Source organism: Sparus aurata, chromosome 4 (genome assembly GCF_900880675.1).
Source record: "Sparus aurata chromosome 4, fSpaAur1.1, whole genome shotgun sequence".
NCBI lineage: Eukaryota > Metazoa > Chordata > Actinopteri > Spariformes > Sparidae > Sparus > Sparus aurata.
The window spans coordinates 25,079,411-25,098,595 of NC_044190.1; the positions used below are offsets into that span (position 1 = coordinate 25,079,411).

At 38.6% G+C, this 19,185-nt stretch overlaps 1 protein-coding gene across 5 annotated transcripts in view; it reads left to right on the plus strand.

The window, feature by feature from the left end:
- Positions 1-498: 498 nt before the first annotated feature.
- Positions 499-19,185, plus strand: part of nfat5b (nuclear factor of activated T cells 5b) — a 38,179-nt gene continuing 19,492 nt past the window's right edge. For 4 of the 5 annotated variants that reach the window (XM_030414646.1, XM_030414647.1, XM_030414648.1 and 1 more), the window contains exon 1: positions 499-853. In XM_030414646.1, the coding sequence (XP_030270506.1) occupies positions 781-853 (73 nt within the window). In that variant the 5' untranslated portion in view covers positions 499-780. Of the gene's footprint in view, positions 854-17,692; positions 17,748-19,185 lie in introns of those variants that run through there. The other variant, XM_030414650.1, reaches the window with a different exon arrangement.

Genomic DNA, 19,185 nt, shown 5'->3' on the forward strand with positions numbered 1-19,185 from the left:
TTGAACAGGAAACCTATAAAGCTTGGGGAAATTTGGAGAAATCTACATTTGTGTATGTGAAATTTACCATACATAATTAATAAGTTCACAATAATGTCATGGTTTTTTGTGTTCAAAGTACATAATGGCATTTTTACTCTCAGTTTTGATATCATCATTCATTTTACACAGTTTTCCAGTCATTCACAAAAGTCAAATGTGTTAAAGATTCTGGTTCATCATTAGACAAACATGAATTTTTTTGTCGGTGTCTGAAGATTTATAGAAATGTTTTGATGTGTACTTCTTCAATCCTGTTAGTAATGCAATAACTACTGTCCCTCTTGGAGATTTCTCCCTCTTTCATATAATACATTATCATATGCTTGTTGCAGCATTTTGAATCCATTAAATCAAAACCATAAATCATGAAAGGGACGCTGCTGTGAGGTGACTGATCTCTGTGGAAATATCAAGCTTAACCCCTACGTAGACACTTGTACGTATTGCGTCACCTGTGTGGGCGTGGCTCTCGATGCCAGAGCAGCTTGGGTCGTCTGCTGACAACAACATGCGTCGTAGGCGGACCGACGGGGGACTCAACAGCCGAGAGACGGCGGAGACGGTTAGCCAACTATAAGGACAGGGTCAAGTTAGCAACTACAGTTTAGTCCGGAAACAACTTTTAACGTTCTGTGACAGTCAAGAGAGAGTAAAGCGAAACAAAAAAAAAAAAACGTCCAGCGACGTCACGCTGTATCTGAGTGAGGGGTGTCCGGTTTCTCAGTGTGAGGGATTGCGATGCCCTCTGACTTTACCACCCTTTTCAGCGGGGACCTCGACCTGAATGCTCCCAGAGCCTTGTACTCCAAAGGTAATAAAAGCCTTCTTTTTAAAATGTTGTTCTATATATCGCTCACGTTTAGCTAAGTTTCTACTCTTGTTGGACTTAGTGAATATGTGTGTTAGCTTAACTTTGTCCACCCACCTGTGTTTGGTCGTAACCCAACTGTTCATGTAGCCGCTCAGCCCTCCTTTTTACTGTCAGTTATCTATAAACTGCCTCCTGTCCGTCACATGCCCGCTGATGATAGCGTTCAGTTGAAGTCTTGAACCTCTCTGCTCTTACTCCTCTTTCTTTTCTTTTCTTTTTTCTCGCTTCTGGAGCAAGGTGAAATGCTTTTTTACTTTTCAAACTGAAGCCCTGAGCAGCTGCATGCACACCGGTCAGACCAGTTTACTTCCCCCTGCCAGCTGAAAAGCAGTGCTGTCTATTTTCTGTGGGTTGTTTGAATAAGCCATCATTCCACTCCCTCCATACCACACATGCACTACACAGCTCCTGGGAGAGAGAGAGAGAGACAGAGACAGAGACTCTGCTGGGCCCATAAACATCAACTGTGTCATCATCAGTATGGGAGCCTCAGGCTGCCTGCAGGTAGCATATCTGTACTGAACTGAACTCATGAGAGCAGGTGTAAGTCTGAAGAAAATAAAGACTAAACTCCAGGCAGGGGATCATGTGTACTGTGACATGCAAATTCAAGGAGAAGGCTAACAGGGCTCAGGACAGGCTTTTTACACTGGTTGCACTAATGTGCCTTATTGTTTTTAATTTGAATTCTTAATTGGTTATGTAGAACAGGCACCAAGGCATTTTTCATGGCAAAAAGGAATCAATAGCCCAATTCAAAAAATGATATGTTGAGGTTGTGCAGCACAACTGACAAAATAATCCTCAGAAAATATGTTTATTGGCTAATATTTGTTCCAAAGTACAAATATTTTTGCAGGCTAGATTTTTTTGACATTTCAGGCGGATGACCAATGAAAATGTTTAGTCGCACTTGAAAGATTTTTGGGCACATGTGCCACCAAAACTGTCTCTCCCTGCAGTACTGGTTGATAATTTACCTATTTATCCATTAAATTGTTTCCACACACATGGAAATATGCTCATTTGCATCTGCATCATAGTTAGTACAATCATCAGGACAGTGTGAAGAGGTTCAGGGATGGTAATTAGAGAGTCACTCACAATAAGATACAGTAACATTTATGATACGTTGCTCATGATAATGATGGTGTCATGATACAGCTAAATAATCTATACATTGCAAGTAAATCATCTAATGATCTGTGTCACTGAATAATATGAAACATCCCTAAAAAGGCAAAGAGCAGGATTATGTATTTATTCACTGCATTGTGTTGTCAGTTTCACAGAATTTGACCTGTACTGAGATGAAACTATGTATAAAGATGTGCATAGAGTCTCAGTTGAGGGCCTCTTTATTACACACACTGACTGCAACTTGTCCGTGTTCTCATGCAGTATCATCCCAACATAAAATAAACTGGGAAAAGTGCCAGAAAGCGGAACAGTTCAGGAGTTAATGTTTAAAGGAACTAAACAACTCTGCCTCACTAAATTCTTTTCAGTCTGTGTAAATTAAGTTTATAGGGGTTTACAACACAAGGTCTCATGAAGTAGTGACTCTGGTAAGAGGAAGGGAAATCTGTGTAGAGCAGCTTCATGATTATATCAAAATATCGATATTTAGGTCAAGACTTCTTAGATCTTGTGTGTACCACCCAAAAGCAGCGATAGTGTGAACACTAGCAGTGTTTAGAACAAAGCTAGCCTCACAAGACTCTTCATCCATTTAGTTGTCTTAAATATTTCTAATATGTAAATGAATACTGGACAAGCGTTCTTTTGAACAACTGAATTATGACTCCTCCGTAGACCAAGCAGGACTGAAAACAAGTTATTTTCAGGGGTCACAACAACGAACACATTTTATTTCTTACTTGTTGTATCTAAACTACTTTGATCTGAGACAAAGAACCTTTTTGGGACATTTCACAGTCGCGATGCTTCAACAGGAACAGGACACTGTAACACAACACAATGCTGCTTGCTTTAAAGAGGATCATCTATAATAAGGATAGCCCTGGTTATACCATTTAGAAAAATTTAAAAGGAGGAAAGACTCAGAATGAGTATAGATAAAAAACAAACACAAAATAAAGTTTTTATAATATACCGATCATCTGGATTTTTGTCCTTATTTTCCTTTCAATTTTTACCTCATTATTTCAAAACATTAATTAAATGTACTGAGCCCCAATCCAACAACAACATTTAGAGGAACTAAAACACATTGGTAAAGTGAAATATTTTCATCCTTTTATCAACTGATTGGAAACAAAGGTACAGATAAAGCTATTTATATTTTTATGATACGTTTTGAGTCACTATATCATTTATTGTTTTTACTTTTGACACATCAGAAAGGCTAGGCTATATGTAGACTCATTATCCCTTGTGCACCATATAAATCAACTGAAATTCCAATAAGATCTAGACCAATTGTAACCCAATGTCTAGCTTGTTTGCTTACTAATCACACTATTGAGTAATTGTGTCAGCATAGGTGACTCGGCTATGTGTCAGAGGTGAAGTTAGTTTTGCATCTTGCCGCCAAGATCAGCCCTCCCCCTCGGTTGTCTGTTGAAAAGTCATACCACACACCTGGATAAAAAACAAACAGTAGTATTATGGACATAATATAGAGTATACTAGAGCAGCTTTGTTGAAGGTCATTATTCCAGCATTTTTATTGGGTTGTTTTCTTCAGTTTTTAACTCTGCAGACAGCTGCATTGGCCAACTAAACCACAATGATGAATACATATTTTTAGCATCCAAGCAGTCCAGGGAATACCAAGGAAAAATTGCACATTGACTACAACAATGGCTCTCAGGATAGGAATGCCAGTTAACTGACTCGGGGTTAATTGACATCATAAAATGTCTTCTCACCAGTTTGACATCAAAGGTGAAGAACATTATGGCTTTCCCATAAGTTCTATCAAACTGGTTAACAATTGCAAAACCACAGATCTTAACATAGTTTTTTTTTTCTTATTGAAACCCACCAAAGCCTGGTCAATCATTAACCATCTAGCTTCTCTGTGTGTTAACCTGGGCTCAAATAGCACTCTATTAATATTGACTCTCCTGTGTTAAGCAAACTTAGCGGCATGCGCTTAAAAATACTTGATTGCCTTGAAAGCTTGTTGATATCTCATGATGACAGAAAAAATACCTCAGAGGGAGAACATCTGAAAAATCAGTTTGTAAATGTGTCATTTAGGTTAGTGTCTAATCAGTATTTCACATAATTAACTCATGACCTACTAGTAGTCTAAAGACGCAGTCGTCGTAAAAATCACGAGGTAGAGATGTTTAGTGATTTGCAGTCATCCAGAACATCTATACACTCATTCACTGATTTGCCACGCGGCCAAAACAAAGTCACAAGTGTGCTGTAAATACCAGAGGAGGTGATATTTTGACCTGGGCCTGATTAATCTTTTTACTGAGCTTTGGTTAGTGTTAATGATTAATCAGAGAGATTTAGAAGAAGGTAAAGAGGTATGAGTAATTTGCATCATTGCATTTGTTTTTTGATAAGACACAATTAATCTATCAACACTTTACCAAACACTGAAATTAGGATACATATATATTCCATGTCATTAGTTAGGCTTTAATTTACATGCCTGTATATAAGGCCATCGATATTACAGCACTTTCAGCCAGCTACAAATGTAACAATGCTAAAGGAACGCTGTTTCATTGCTGATGGGAATGTAATGTGGTCTAAAGCAATTGGAATGAAGTGCCAAGTAACGTTTGATATGGCTAGCCTTATAACAAGCAGTATTAATAGCTATAGCTTGGGGTGTGCCATCTGGAATAGACTAAACTAAGACTAAAAAAGTGAAGTAGCCATATCAGTTCAGTTGTTTTTATGTTATCCTGTTGACAAACCAACCAACAAACAAATGAACATGCGTAAAAACATAAATAAATATCTGAAAAAATATCAGTGAAATAATCAAATTATTGTTCGTAAAATATATGTACAATATTGGACTAAAATGAATAAACTGTCCTACAAAATAGTAGTGAAATATTTCTAAAAGATCAGTTTTTTAATGCCAAAACTGCTTTCACTTGATAACTATTATGTACTTGAGTGACAGAACTTCATTGTGTTTCAACATTTGTTGATGTTATATGCCTTACCAGAAAAGACATGACTTCTTTGGACCATAAAATCTGCTTATTTTTGGTTCACTTGAGCAGATTTTATGATCCGCAGCAAAGTTCTCATCATACCCATAAAATGTCTAAAACACCACAAGTATGATGTCTAGTTTTTTCCACCATGTCAGATATGTTCTTTTTGTTTCCTCAACCTATTTTAGGTCAGCAGGTCAGTTGTGTTCATTAAATGTAAGAAGATCTTTCTTACCCCGAAGCTGCTGTTGAATGGACTTTATTTTCTTCTTTTGCAATGGAGCAGAGTTTCTCTAAGAAAAACGTCTTTGTTGTACAAAGTGGAACAAGATGCTACATGTTTTGAAACAGTATTTTATGCTGTTCAGGTTTTATTGCTGTGTGTCAAGATGGATTTCTGCTTCTTAATCAAAGTGTTTCAGTGATACATCTGCAGGCGTAAGATTTTATTTAAATTCCAGCATATGATTTGATGATGCTTTATTCACAGGCCAGGATGTAGAGGTTCATATGCTTTTTCAGTTTTAGCTGATCTAGTCTTGACACAGTGCAGTTGGCCATGATGCCTAATGCTTTTGCTTCCACTCATTTTGTGGAGGATTTCTCACACTCTTCTGTGAAAAGCCCAAAGCACCTGTGAGATCTAACATCCACCCCCTTATGTGTCTCTCCAGAGCAAGATGATTCTGAACTAAGACATTAAATATTAAGTGTGGTGAATCTTGGCTGGCAAAAGTCTTTCCATTGGCAGATGAGAAGCAGCAGTTAAGGTGTCAGGAGCTAATAACTAGGCTGTACACATGGTGTTATATGCTGCCAGGCTATTTCCCAGCTTAAATTGAGGAAATGAAGGCATGTATAGTTTGACCGATTAATCTGTAGAAATAGAAAAAAATGATGTGGTGTTAAAACATTCTGTCCATAATACAGTAAAAAACACATTTTTTTCACAGTCCACTATCAGCTTTATTTGTACAGTATTGTTCTTTAAATAAATATAAAAATACCAGAAACCAGAACATCAGCTTCATGTAATCCAGTATATCAGCCTTGCAATACACCCTCCCTTTGTGAAGGTTATCATATTCAGCTTTTGTTGAGACTGTGCCAGAGAGCTGTTGATTCAACTCTTTGTTCTCTTTGAAGGCTGAATATTGTGGTTGTTTATTGTTTGATTGACATAATTTAAAGCAGCTTCAAATTGAAACTGGTTGATCTTAACACCTGTACTTTTCCTTTGCTCTTCACCCCCTTCCTTCTTTATTCTACTACAGTTTTTTGTAATGAGACTTATGCTGTAAAGGCCTAGCGGTAACTAGCTCATGTGTCACTATCATCTTACTGGGTTGTCATTTTCAATGGTACCCTGAAGTAAATACTGATTACTGTTGCAATTACAGTTGGCAGTGAAGCATTTGATGAATAGATGAGTCAACAAAACATCAGACTTTGTCTCAGGGGACCACTGCACTTTTCCCATTCCAAACCGACAGTTGGCTTTGTTTGTGTGACCAAGATCATTCCCTAACCATAACCATATGTTTATTGTTCACGCCATGACCACACAGGTCCCCTAACTTTGATGGAATAGTCATGTTAACCAAACAATGATCTTTTTGCAAACCTGACTACGTGGTTTTGTGCCTACACCTAACCAAAACCTTAACCAAAGCTTTGTGAGATCATATACCGATGACCTTTTCAACAGTGATTTGTGATGTTTCTGAAGGTACAGACAAATGATGTCAGTCTTCTGACATGGGCATTAGATCAGATTAATTCTATGTGTCATTCAGACAACTAATCAATTAACCGACTAATAGCTGCTGATCTCAAGGTATGCATTTTCTCCACTTCTGGCTGCAGTTGGTGATTGGGTCTGGGTTGGATTCTCCTCAGGTCCGTCAAAGCCTTGTTTCTGCTAAGCAGTTTGGTTTAGTTCAGTTCAGTTTTTACACATTAGGAAAGTTATGATTATGATTTAAAGGCCTTTCTGGGTGGTACCTGTTGTGTACTGCTGGAAAAGTGAAGCACGCAAATACAATCTTACCTACATTTAAGAATACTGCCCACAGTGGAAAAGCAAAGCATGTCTTGTGTGTAGGTAAGGTAACCATGAGTTACATACCAGTTCAAAGAGTACTATACTGAAAGTAATTGGGCTGAAACGAAGCTTTAGGATTTGGCGGAAACAATTCCATAGATTTATTTGTCCATTGAGTCCGGTTCTGCTCTGAGCTCTAAATGAATCAACAAGTAGCCTATGGTCTAGACCTGCTTACTTTGTTAAGTATCTTGGGATGTCTTTGCTGTTAATTTGCACTATAAAACTAAAGATAGATTGAACATTTTGGACCAGGAAGGATCACACCTGACAAATGGGTCTTTCACACTTCACTTAGTTCGGGACTATAAGCATTCTTAGCACCGTCTTAGTACCAGGTACTTTAGCCTAGCTAAAGCTGGGCTAGCTGCTCCAGAGCAGGGTTAGCCTAGTGTTTGCGAGGTTATCAAAGTAGTCAAATGTCAGACTAAGATCTAGTTGCATGTTCCATAGGACATTTAATCCAGGGCTAGTCGGAGTGCATTGTAAATCGTATAGCCCTGGGCTTAGGATCAACCTAAGTCAACAATGTGGGTGCAAAAAGCATCTGAGTTATCTCAGGGTCCACTCTCAGACCATGGTTAAGGATTGCGAAAAATGATGAAATGGATAATTCCCTCAGGTGTTTTTTGTCTTTTAACATGGCTGGTTACAGCCACCATAAAGCTAATACAACACTGTTGGTTTGGTTAGTTCCCATAGTCCAAGATGACATCCTCGAATGTCTTGATTTGTCCACATCCCAAAGATATTCAGTTAGATGTCATTGAGGGGTATAGAAGAATCAAAGTTGACAGCTAATCAGTCATTGTTGACTCTGTTCCGCCTTTTATAAAAACCCGTCAGATCACAAGATTGCCTTATAAAGTTTCATATCGAGAGGTATTTCATGACCTTTAGACCTGCTGTCAAAGAGCCATCCTACAGCCTAACATTCGTGGTATCTCAATATCCTGTGTTTTCATTTCTTTTTTCTGAGTCATCTGCTGCTTCCTCGGCAGACTGGCAGGCTTGGAATGAATTGAATCTCCGGACCTGCCGATTTCCCCCTGTATCCTGTCTTTGTTGGTAGACCTTCCCGCTTTCTTTACTGAAGTGACAGTAAAGGGTTTGGGCATTAAGACTGATGCCTGTTAAGGCAGAGGCACGATGAAGGATGGAAGATAATTGTAGAAAAGAAATTGTTTCAGGTGAAAGCAGATGTAGAACCTACAGTACCTACAGCGTCTTTTCTTTGTTGACTTGTAAGGTGATAACCATTATCAAGATGCTGCTATGTTGTTTAGAAACAGAAGCCGGTATTGAGGTGGGCTCTTATCAGCTGTCTTGTTTACCCACACACAGAACTATTGTCTTACAGAAGTGTAGCTTCTAGATGTCATGTGTCAATATATCTTCTTAACATATGCAAAGCAAGTAGCATCAACCAACATTATTTTATGTCATCTGCTGTTAATGTTGATAAAAGGATGCACATTACAATCAATGTCTTTAATTGATAGTCAACTGCCCTAATAATGCTTAGTTGTTAAAAGTTTCCCTTCAGAAAATTGTTTAACCACTGACATGATTTATGTTTGATGCAAAAATAGGACTTAGGAGTTAAAAGAACAGATAAAGAAAACATGAAATTACCTAAATGATAAACTGGTCCTGGTCTATGTCTGATTCAGGATCCAGCAAGATTAACAGCTGAGAGCAACACATAAACTGCACCGATATTGACTTGGACTGCCTCATATTTCTTCAAACCAGGGCTGTCACGATGTCAGTCTTTCACGACACGATTATTGTGGCCAAACAAATTCACGATAATGATTATCTCAATAACTATGCAAATTTGAACAAGCAATCAAATCTATCTTTAACTTTATTTACTGTGTGTTCTGTCTGTTTCATTGGCAAGAAAATGCCATGTAAATAGAACTGTAGGAAGCTGGAGAGAGAGCCTAACCATAACTGTACAAATAAGTGTACAAAAACCTTCACTGGACCCCTCTCATGATATGATCACATGTGTGCTACAATATCTATATTATATTTTTTAATATCACGTTTATTGTTACTATTGTGTAGATCGCAATATCACAAAACCCCCACTTCAAACAAAAACAAATCCCAACGGAATCATTTAAATGAAGAAAATCTTACACAACAAACCTGCTCTGTATTTTTTTTTCACACTCAACCTAAAGATTATACAGTATTTGAGGAAGACATGACTACAGTAGTCAGCCTTTCCTCACACAAGTGGCTACCTGTATGAGTACTACAGGTAGCCACTTGTGCTTTTCTTAGTAATGAGTTGAAAAGGATCATTAAACTGAAGTACTAGTGTGCACTGAAGAAAGCACAGCAGAAACTGTCTGAATTTAGACACTTACAACCAAAAAGGAAGAATCGAATTGATCTGCATGTGCAAAGCCCTTTCTCTATGTTTTGAATTATGTTGTATACAGCCCAGTTCTCCTTATATCATTTGTTGAGTGTGGTGTTTTTTTTTTCTACCTAATTAATAAACCCCCTGCCACGTAATACACAGAGCTCTGAAACTAGATCTTAGTATGTTAGATAAACAAGAATGTTATAATAAGATTATAAGATTATAATGCATGGAAACCATTACGAAAAACGTATATATATGTTGGATGAGGATTAATAATATACATTGATTAAAAGTTAGATTAAATTCTAGTAACATGGCTGCAATCTGCATTTTTTTTTTAGTTTTATGAAACCAAGGTCTGCTAAGTTCCTGACTACATTATGGTCCTTTTAACTTTGTGTGAAGTCGCCCTCTCCTTGTTTAATTTTAAAACAAAGTTCATGTTCGCTTCTAGCCCCCACTCACATTGGAATAACTTGCCCCAGGACAAGTCGAGGCAAGTCAAGGTGAACCGTCTCTGATCTAGCTTTAATACATTTGTGTAGATGATTGTCGTCATATATATCCCTTTTTCCATTTCTGTTGCCAGTATTACTTTTTACTTTATTTACTTTTCGTCATTAAAGTGTACCATAACTGCTACTGCTTCAGCAAATAGTCGTTAAAGTTCTTTTTAATTGTTATTCATATTCCCATAATCAGCGTCAACGGCATTATATTGTGTCAGTACTATTTTTTTTATCCTCTCTCTTCTTGTTGCCACTCCTTCTTGTATCAGATTTTGGCAAGGAAGGCGTTTTTTAGATGAGTGAAAGGACGTCATCAGCAGAAATTACAACGTTCATATCTCACTGTCTCAGCAAGCCACAACCTGCTCGAATAGAGATCTCAAATCTTTTTATCTCCCCATGCTTCAGTGTGTATTCTGACATAAATCCTGTTTTAGTAGTGAGGATGCTGTTGATTAAAGCGTTTTTTTTGTGTGTTTTGGATCAAAGGCTGCTCGCTTATAGAAAAAAAGAAAACTGATTATGATTCAGCTGCTCTTAAAAACATTTTTTTTCCTGGATTGTTGGTATTTTGAGCACTAATAGTACCTCAACAGGAGCTGTGTGATATACATTTTTACTAAAGTTATCAGGAATCTGAACCAAATCTGGTGCCTTACACAACAAACAACAAAGGCAAAGGCAACAACAAGTTTATACGTTCTTGTGGTAGAGGTGTTTGCTGTTTATTGACCACACTTTTCTCAGTCTGCTGTGGTTTTGCCTGACTAATCAGAAGCCATTCCAAATTGTTAATTAGACTGAACACCAAATCTTCTTATGTAAGTGATATAATATGTAAGCCTACACCTCAGTTTGCCTCTGGAAGGTGGTAAGCCTGAGAAAAACATTGTCAGAAAATATGGTGACTGAACGATTGCAGTGTGTAAAAGGCATAAAGGAGCAGGTTAGGGTTCAGGCAGGGCTGAGCAGACATGCTGCCTTTTTGTTTAAGGCTGTGATTGTTTTGAAATGGCTTCTCAGTTTACCAAAGTGTCCGGCGTTAGGTTTCTCAGTTGTACATTCTTACACTCTACTGTTCTATTCTGAATTGCTCAGTGCCCCAAGACTCAACCAGACTCTCCCAGTGTACACTAAATATTGACCCAATGCCAGATAATTTATCTATTTATTCCCACTTTTTTATCAAAGAGTCAACAGCTTCCATCAAGAATCACTCAGCAAGGTCTCCAAACGTTGACTTCTGTGCCACAGACTATTTTTAAATCCTGTTCACTGTGATTGTACAAGGACTGTGCACTGTGTGTAGATGCACTGTGCAAACCAAGATGAACTAGAGTCTTTAAACTTTTACCTCAAACATCTGTTCAAAGATTTTTATTGTAATTCTCCGAGTTATTGTCACAGAGCCATCCCAGGACACTGACCAATATATTTCATGAACCTTTTCCCCTTTTGTTAAATGAACATTTTTCATTGTGTAATATTCCGGTGATCTGTCTGTGTTTTTAAAAGGAATAGTTTGACTTGTTTGAAAAAGATTTCATTCACGGCGCTGTTCCCCAGACGGTGGAACAGCGGCGCTGCGCCGCTATACCACTAGGTCAGCGCCGCTATACTCCGCGCGTGACAGTGACGAGCATCAGTCCTTCCGTTCCCCCCCCCCGGACAGACGCTGCGCCGCTACACAAAACATTTCTGGGGAGAACCCTGCTCCCTGTCCCAGTGCTGATTAAAAACTTAAAAAGTGGTGCGCAGGTGGTCCAGTGGTTAGAGCGCATGCCATAAACGCAGCCGACCCCGGTTCAGTTCCGGCTGGAGGTCCTTTGCTGCATGTCACATCCCCCTCTCTCTCCCACATTTTTCCTATCTGTCTACTGCTTAATAAAGGTGTCTATGCCAAAAAAAATCTTAAAAAGTTCTGCATTTAACCTTTAAGTTAATGTAAACATTGAGGGTCATGTGACTCACTTGGATGTCACTTGATTACCCTCCCAGGTCCCGTTAGAGAAAAAATAGGTGTATATTAATCTCAGCTCAAATTGTGTCTAACTTTTGTGGATTATAACACATTGGGTATGGAGTTAATCTGCAGACTAGTTGTGCCACGTTTTTAGTCTAGTGGCTAGCCGTAAACGCCTTGACTGTGTCATAACTGCTACCATAAAATGGCCAAGCTTGCCTTTCATGACATTGCACTTCCTGTGGTGTGACTATTGCACATGCAAACATTGCATTGTCATAGCTAAAACGATGTAGATTGTGTTTACGAGAAGACTGATGAAAACTATTTTGTTTGTACAGATTTAACAAACAAGATAAAACATGAAATAAGTGGGTTTGTGAGATGCTGGTTGGTAGATTTTATTAAATCTGGTCAGAGCCATGTGAGCTGTTTCCCAGTTTTTCCAGCTCTTGCGCTGAGCTAAACTAACAAGCTGCTGGCTGCAGCTTACTATTTACTGTAAAGACATAAAAACAAAACAGTTTTGTAATTATTCCTTTCCGGGTTCAGCCTAAATGTGGTTAGCATGGCAGCTTGGTGATGTCATATTGTGTAGTGTTTTCGTGCGTTATTGCCAAAGCCCTTCCTGTTGCCTCAGCACAATTTTCCTGTGAGACAGACAGAAATTCCTGTATTGGCTCACCAAGTTGTTCTATTATACTGTAGGTTGTTAATGTTAATGTGTGTGTGTGTGTGTGTGTGTGTGTGTGTGTGTGTGTGTGTGTGTGTGTGTGTGTGTGTGTGTGTGTGTGTGTGTTGTTCCCTCTGATTCAGAAACAATTTTCTTTTCGTTTTTTCGTTCTAGTAAAGCGTGGCATTTTTGGGCGAGTATGTGTGTATGAACTTGTGTGTGTGTGTGTGTGTGTGTGTGTGTGTAGTCCTCTGTAAATAGTTAGAATTCCACTGCTTTCTGAAGTCACGCTTTCATGTTAAGCTCAGTGTCTGTCTTGTCTTTGGAGTCGACGGGTAAACACAGAGCCAAAGGTAAATGTGCTGTAGAGGATTATCTGAACCAGATTTTGACTGTTTTTTTCCCAACTTGTTTCCACTTCCAATTTATGCACACTAACACTAAATTTGTTGCAGCACTGTGGCTGTGAGCTTGACGGTTTGGCCCTCACAGGAGCCTCAGTGTGCTGCTTTGTAAAGTTAGGATAGTGTTGGTTGTTCATTGAAAGCAAGTCATGTACACTGATGCCGGGAGGTCATTCCTGATCACTTCAGGGATTAGCTGGACTGAAAGAGCTACATGCCACAAACTCTTAGCCTGGGGTGACACAAATGATTAAGCCTGATGTAAAGACTCGCTGACCTTAACTTTCACCTACGATTGTGAGACTCAAAGATTATTGGGATGCTGGGAGTTATTGCTAAAATCGTAAATCTTTACATTTCTGACATAAGTGAGAACAACTACTTCTACCAGTCTTCATTTTTCATTGACCTAAAACACTTTTTATGAAATATCTATGGATCCACTAGCGTTACACAAATAACCATATCATTATCAAAATGTGTGATATGGCCAAGTGCATTATCCAAATCACACAAGCCACCTTTGTTTTGATAAATGTGTTTTAAAAACCGCATTATAATGAAGTGCTGCAGAGATGCCCTTGCAGACAAATATTAACATATTATATTATAAATATACCAAACATATTTGTTTGGTAGGGACCCTAACTAATGTAACATCATGTCATGATTACTTTATTTTTTTCAGTGAAAATTAAAGTTATGATGTGATTTATTTTGACTTATTTTCCAACATACTTGAACACCTAACTTGCTTTTGGCCTAAAATATATCTTTCCATACCTTTTTGATTGTAGGCTACATAAGAAAAGGTCAGGTCAGGGAATATAATTTAATATTGTGACCATTTTTTAATCTAGTAGATTCTGTGAGTATTCTTGTAAAATTACCACTGTCTTAAGCAGCCTTTACTGGAAGTTTAGCACACGTGGTTAAAGCCAGAGAAGGGCCAAAGGTAGAAATATTGACATTTAACAGTGTGGTTGCAGATGATTGCAACCATCTCAACACCCCTTGTCTCTCTGGTAGCCACTAAAAATGCAAAAGAACATGGTTTGTCCTGGCAACTGTAAAAACATAGTGATTCTTAGTTTAAGGTGATTATACACTCATGAAAACCATGTATTCCCGCTGCTAAATTCCCCTTACTTCTACCCACTGCACCTTTTAGTGTTCCTGTAAGATGTCACCAGCCTAAGCAGCCTTTTCTGCTGTCAGGCAGCTGTCAAGTCTAGAAAGAGGTCTGAAAATGTAATCATTTTAGAGATTTCATAAAATTCACCTGTGATTATTTAATTAACGGCTAGAAATTCTCCTCCACTCCATCTTCTGACTTGTTTTCAGAGGTTGCTGTTGCTGTAAACGTTCAAATGTTACGACCAATGTTCATTGGTACAAAAGGATCAGACTGGCACAATGACTGATTTCACATGTCCTCTCTGCTTAAGTGTGGTAATCCTCCTATGTTTCTTCATCAGACCAACATTTTATCAAAAACAGCGATGTTGTCATGCTCCTTCCTGAATGCATCAACTGTTTAAATGTAATGTCCAGTCACAGTGGGTGCCATTGTGCAGTAGGCTTTCGGGCAACCACTGTAAGACCTTTATTTCAACATATTTGAGTCATCATGTCTGGTGTTAATCTCTTGGATTATCGACAGCGTCTGCAGTCAAAACGAAAGTTGTGTGACCTGTATTCTTGTTGTAGCTGATAAAATGTTAGGAGGCAATTTTTGTATGTGTTTGTTGAGGCCAACTGATCAAATGATGATTGCTAAGTCAGCAATCATCATTTGAAGGCCACTTCTGCTGAAAATGTCTGTGTGCATGTGATTGATTCCTGATAACAAAGAGTAAACAAATTGATACAGACTTTGGTGTTTAGTGTACATTAACGTTAGATATGCAGCAGCCATACATGCACGACAGACTTTAATTAGACTGTAGTTAATAACATGTTTTTCAAGGTAGAGTAAGAAATGTCTTTCATAAAGTAATTCTTCAATACATGAAATACCTTCCATGCATTACTCTGGAGATAAGCATTAGAAAGTATGGCCTATCGTTAAATCTTTGCGGTCCAGATGTAACGTTAAATGTTGGAACATGAAATTGCACACTTTAGGGTCCTCCTTACCCCGGGAATATGCACAAACATTAATGGTTTGTAAGACGGCAATTAACAATGTAGCGGGACGTGCAACAGAAGTAATACTGGCCACAGCCACAGAACAGCTATCTAATCCACTAAATCACACGTTTCAATATGTTGTGTCTTGATATGAAACAGACAGCTACTGCTAGCTTTGCAACTCAGATTAAAGACTGTGTCCTGCAGATCACTTGACTATTTTCTGTGTAATAATTGTGTCTATTCTTAATGCCTGTCATCGGGAGAGATTCCCCATTGTTAACTCAAGCTTTCTCAACAGAATAACTTTTACTAAAATGTAAAGGTTTAAATGTAGCCAAGATTTATGAAAGGTAACAAGAAGATTTATCACCTGACCGCTATGCATCTAGCAAATAGCTGTAGAATAAAGAAAAATAAAATTTAAAAAATATGTTCCAAATGAATGCTCATGCTAGGAAGATAAAGATTCACAACATTTCCTCATGCCGCCTTTGTCCACAGGGGTCGCAGAATCAACCACAAATGAAAGTTCCTTATAGCTGCTTTAAGGTGTATAAAGAGCTCTGTATTGATCACAGTTAAATCATATAAAAACCCTCATTGCTCTAACCCAGATAATCTGATTGGAATACAACTCATAACATGTCACTATGAAGATGAAGATGAAATCTCACAACAGATGTTGACTGTTTAACAGCAAGTACTTTGAAATAAGGTTTCAAAATTCATGTTGTAAAGCAATGATGCAAGGTACATTTTGGTTTATATATCATTAATGTATGAACATTAAAGCATCAAATAGAGCCCCCATGTCTTGGTAGCATTTCAGACAGGCCATGCATTATTTCACATGTGATCAAACTAGCTGCAATAGGCCTACGACGATAAACAAATTGTTTGTCACTGATGTAACACGTCTTGGTTTATCTTGCATGTGGCCTTTCCAATCTGCTGCCTGTCACTGAACAGATGTTTACAACAGCAGAAGTAACACCCACTGGATGTTTTACTTGCTCATACGATCACATTGTGTTGTCACGCCATTTTCATTGTAAGAATGCTTCTTTGACAAGTTCCTCCAGCTTGTAAATGTGCACTCATTTGCATGTTTATTAGGTTCACCTGGCTTGAGATAGTGCAGTCTTACACAATTGTCCTGAAGTGAATCTTGTACGGTTTGATTTGCTTTTTCTTTCTCATTTATGATGTAAATTAAGAGTCTATTGGGTTTTGGATAAAATAAACAATTTGTTGACATTACTTTGGGCATTTACTATGAGCATTTAAAAAAAAAATGGCATTTCAGAGACTAAAATATCAATAGATTAATCGTGTAAATAAGTGGCAGATAAATCTAAATAATTATTAGTTGCAGCGCATGATATGATATTCAGCTCAATAAGTCAGACAAGCTCAAGTTTGTGTCACTTAGAGCAGCAACAAGGAATCTTGTTTTGTTGATATTTGCAGCCCCTGTGGACAAAATAGGTATGAACACCACCACTTCCTGTTATAAGTATCTTGATATGGTTAGCCAGTGCCTTTGTTTTGTAAGTAAGTGAAAAACAAATGTTTTGCAAAAAGTTTGCAAACCATTGGGGTAATGTGTCTCTTTGAATATGTAAGATTAAAAACAGTAGCATGACAATGGCGACACAAAGTCAGCTTTGGTTTAGTGCCATTTATTTTCCAGAAAGTGTTGTGTAATCAGTAACATCTGGCAGAAAAACACAATTTGTAACTGATTATTTATAATTATTACCAGAATAGTGTTAAACCATACACTAATTGTTGCATTTGATTCAGAAGTATCATGCATTAGCTACGTATTGATTAAGCATGAGCTTTATACAGGATATTGTTTGGGGTAGTAGCATTATCCCTGAAGTGTGGGTGGTGACAATAAATTCTCAATCAATTTTTTATCAAGTTTGGATAATACTGTTTTATTTTCTAGTTGTCTCTCGCGAGACGCAGAAGCTTTAAAGACTTGTCCCCTGATCTGTGTTGCTATGGAGTCTCTGGCAGCCTTCATGTAGGCTTGGCTGTAAACATTTCAGGGTTGTTGTACATGGTTTGCTGCAGGTGCCAGCGCCTTCTCCTTCTCTTTGTCCAAATGTTCTGTCAAGGTGAGCTTAATCTTGTCTTCCGCATCACTTTTTGTTCAGCAGTACTTTCTCAAGTTGAGTAATATAATATCTAAGTAGGTTGGATTTGTCAGCATAACTAGCTTATTCTGTTGCTTAATTTCTGCTTGACAGGATTCCACATGAAAATCCCACAAACCTGTTGAGCAAGTACAGAAAGGGGTCTGGGTGCACAGTAAACAAGACAGAGAGAGGGAGGGAGGTAGATGGAGAGGAGGAGGGGGACAGAAGGGGAGTTAAATCAGTCACTCAGCCAAAAAACAGTGCCACGCCCCAGGTGCCAGGGCTAGTAAGAGCAAGCAGCAGGAATGTGAGGGAAATGAATGGGAGTGTAAGTCCTGCCATTCACATGGTGAGTGCTTTCTTTTTTCACCTTTAGGCTGCACGACGTACCATGTAAACATACCACAAGGTATGGTGAGGGTATAAAAAGCAAAAATATTTGACTTCTGGCTCCAAAAATGTCTAAGTGTGTGCAGGAAGTCTGATGTGAAACTTGTTTTGTTGTATGTGGTTTTTGTCAGCTATTCTTTGTTTACATTGAATGTGAGTGCAAACTAAATATGTGAAGCAGTTAATGAGGGTATCCACAATGTATTAATAGTATGAGTAAACCTGATCAAAACCACATGAGCGTGGCGTGAACATATTCAGTCAGGCTTCTAATCTGTTATTATGATCACAGACGGACAGAAAATGAAAGGTTTTCCTCAGTGGTCTGCACAACACGTCTGTGGTCTAAAGTTAAAATCAAAACATCACATGGTGTGTGGGAGTCAGTTTATTTCCCAGCTAACGAGGCTGACCTTTTACATTTTTCTGATCTTCTCCTGTGTGAAAGGAACAGTGTTTTTGTCACATGTGAATAAAGAATCGCACTCTGTCTGCTTACGAGGAAACAAATATTCGGTGAAATAAGACAGGGTTTTTTTTACTGTCTTTAAAAACGTCAAGGAAGTGTGGAAACACTTTGAACAGTCCAACCAGTGATTCGAGACTGCCGCTCTGAGAGAAGAGTACATATTTTCTGTCTGTGCGGTTGGCAATCTGTTTACTGGAAGGGTTGCTCACTCAGAGCACATGTTGCTGCATGTGCAGTCAGCCAGTGAGCCCCAAGAAGTCTGTAGAGTTAAGTGTGAATGCAGGGGCAGAGAAAGTGTTTTTGTGGAGGTGGTCGGGGGCTGTTTGTGTGCATGTGCATGCATGTGTGTCTGTGATTTTGTTTTGAGAACTTAGCAAATAACCAGTAAAACCACACTAGAATCCTGTGTGTACGTGTGGTTCAGTGCAAGTTATATGAGTTTGCTGAGTCCAGATTTAAGCTCCCTTTCTGGGAACCAGCATTCCCTGCTCCTCTACAGCGAGCTGTAAGAGACTGGAGGGCTTTGGGAATGAAGAGGCATGGGCTGGTTTCAGTATGTCCCAGGTTTGTCTATTGTACACAGTGAGTGGTAACAATGGGAGGGTTAAGTATCTGATATACACACCAAACCCTGGGACTCAGCTGCAAGTAATTAAAGCTGGCAGTTGGCAGAGAAGAGAGTCAGGCGACTGTAATGGCCGCTCTAAGTTCATACCATAATATTTGGATGATGAATCAGGCTGCTAGTAAAAGTGTTGTCATGCTGTTGACCCAAGGCTTTCTCCCCTCCCCGTGTCCTGTTGGCCCTGAGGGAGGCACAGAGAGGAGAAAAAAAAAAGGCTTTGTACGACCCTGCTGCCTGTTTGTAATGAGATCTAATGTTTATTTGGGATGCTGCAGGTTTTGTTTTTACTTAACTAGTCTCATC